The following is a 2523-nucleotide window of genomic DNA, read 5'->3' on the forward strand; positions in this document are numbered from 1 at the left end:
GGGGGAGGTGGGGGGCTGACTCGGGGAGCACCCAACTGCTTGTGAAATCCACGCCTGCGAGGCTGCCGGTTCAGTGGGGACCCCATCCTCCTGATTCGTACGCAGACGAGTTAATTGAAATTAGCTTATTATGATAGAGATAATGAGCTCCCGAAGAAGAAAAAATAAAGGCCCGGCAGTACCAGCTTTGTTTTAAAGTTTAGTGCCTGTGTAGCATATCCACGCTGATCTATCGCCTGCTGTGGCGGCCCCTCCTCCCTCCGCCCCCCTCTCAGAGATAAACCCACTGAGATTGGCAAACATATTTCTCGGGCCTGAATGCTGAAAGTTGATATGATTTGTACGTTGTCACATGGACCTAAACGAGATAACTGAAATATTGGACAGGCATTGCTGATGATGCAGCCATTCTGAGCTACCACTGGGTGTGCTTTTTTGAATCATTCACGGCTAGACTTTTACATTATGTGCTCAGAAGAGAGCTCAATCATCGAGCAAGGCTTTAATCTATCAATTCTAAAGATTTTCTTTAGGGTTTGGTCAATGTGGATAGATTTCCCCCACCTTTCCCCTCCTTTGACCCATCATTTGAGTTAGAATCAAGAGGTATAGACCCTTTGGTGACTGTTGTCAAGGCAGCTGCATGAGTACTGCCACGGCCATCTGACTGCAATCAAAAGTGAGGGCCTGAATGCCTACTTGTGACAAATTTACCTCTCCACATTTGCAGCCTTCCCARCGGCAGCGGTTCTGATAAACATGATAAGTTGGCCAATTTATATTCTGTTTTAACTTCACACAGAACTGTTTGCAAAGGGTGGAGACACAATGAATAATTTATTTAAAGAGCCTTTTTTTTTTTTTGGAAACACATTTCTCCATTACCGTAGAGACGCTTAGTTATCTCAATGCTCCTCTTTGTAGCCTGATTGGAGCAGGAATTTCAGCTTTAAACTATAGTGTTTAAAAATGCAAGGCGAACGAGGAAAAGAAAAAAATCTAGGACAATGACTGAAACCACAGCCGTCTCGGAGACGAAGAAGTGTCTTTTAAGTAGTCGTCCGTGTGCTTAAATGAACCGAGGTTAATTCAAACGAGTGTGCCTTATCTGGAGATCCTTAACACCGACCGCATTAAATTCTCCAGCCGCTGACAAAACGACGGATTAAAATGGAAGTTTGGCTGAGGAGAGCTTTTGTATTCAGTGACTTATGACGTGAGGCGCTGGAATGGGGAGAGCCATCTTTCTTTCTTTACTCCATAAAAGTGTGCTGAGCTGGAAAATTAGAAATCACTTATGAGTATTTGTTGCTACCGTGTTTATCCTTAAATAACACTTGATGCAAAGTTACGAATTTGTCATGCACAGTTTTTTTAAAGCTGTATTAAATTGGAATACATCTGCATTTCTAAACTAATTCCAAGACGGCGAGAAGAGCAGCAAACGCTGCAGAAAGAGAGGAGAGAAGTTCTGTATTACAGACACGGACTTGCTGATGCACATAATGTTATACAACGTGCGGGTGAGTGGCCTTACCCCACAGATCTAATGTGGAAAGAGTAGGTGGTGGGGGGTGGGGGGTGGGGTTTCTTGAAGCAGTAATTGGTGTGGACAAGAGTGCTGGTGTACGGAAGGCTAACGGGTCCTTAAATGATTCATGGTGTCAGACTGGATATCTTTGAACGTTGAACCTAAGGCCTACAGAACAATCGAGGACACTTCCCGACTCAGAGAGCGGGAAAAGAACATGCTCTGCTTTTTTATGGGAGAACGTGAGGCCAGTCTGCTTTGTGTCACAAGTGGAAAGCTCTTGTGTTTTCATTGTGTTCAAACAGAAGAATCATTGTATTTTTGGACATCTCGTCTCCTTTTCCTCAGTGGCTGAGCCCATGGTGCCACTGTTGAGGCCCTGGTGGATGGAGATGGACATTGTGGTACTCGGGACGGTTGTCTGCGCATCTGTTGTCTTCCTCCTTTCAGCCATCATCATCTGCTACAAGGCTATCAAAAGGTTAGGCACAATTATTTATCTATTTTTCGTATATTGTTCAAATTAACATTTACGTCGTGTTTTGGGCCTTTAAAAACAGTCAAATGCAAAGTATTAAATTCTATTTAGACTTGTGAGTCTTTGCTTTAAGTACAATTTGATATTTTAAAAGTAACCCAATTGCTTTGATCCCCCCAAAACCCTTAACACTTGATTAGAAAAACTGCTGGGAACAGGATGTTTGGCAACTTGGTAACCACTACAACTATTGGTTAGACAAATTTAACGTCCCCTCCATTCCTATTAGGTGCCTTTTTATTATTTACACATGTAGACAATGAAACTGAAACACCTGTCATTTTAGTGTGGGAGGTTTCATGGTTAAACTGGACCAGGCTGGTGGCCAGTCTTCATTAATTGCACATTGCACCAATAAGAGCAGAGTGTGAAGGGTCAATTAGCAAGTTAAGAGCACAGTTTTGCTCTAAATATTGCAATGCACACAACATTATGGGTTACATACCAGAGTTCA

The 2523-nt window shown here is 42.9% G+C and overlaps 1 protein-coding gene across 1 annotated transcript in view; it reads left to right on the plus strand.

Moving 5' to 3' along the window:
* Positions 1-2523, plus strand: part of prima1 (proline rich membrane anchor 1) — a gene marked incomplete at its 5' end in the record, with an annotated part of 15464 nt that overhangs the window by 1629 nt on the left and 11312 nt on the right. Inside the window, 1 exon segment of the mRNA XM_014013570.1 lies at positions 1880-2012. Coding sequence (XP_013869024.1) covers positions 1880-2012 — 133 coding nt within the window.

This window comes from Austrofundulus limnaeus, unplaced genomic scaffold, assembly GCF_001266775.1.
Source record: "Austrofundulus limnaeus strain Quisiro unplaced genomic scaffold, Austrofundulus_limnaeus-1.0 Scaffold2, whole genome shotgun sequence".
Taxonomy (NCBI): Eukaryota; Metazoa; Chordata; class Actinopteri; order Cyprinodontiformes; family Rivulidae; genus Austrofundulus; species Austrofundulus limnaeus.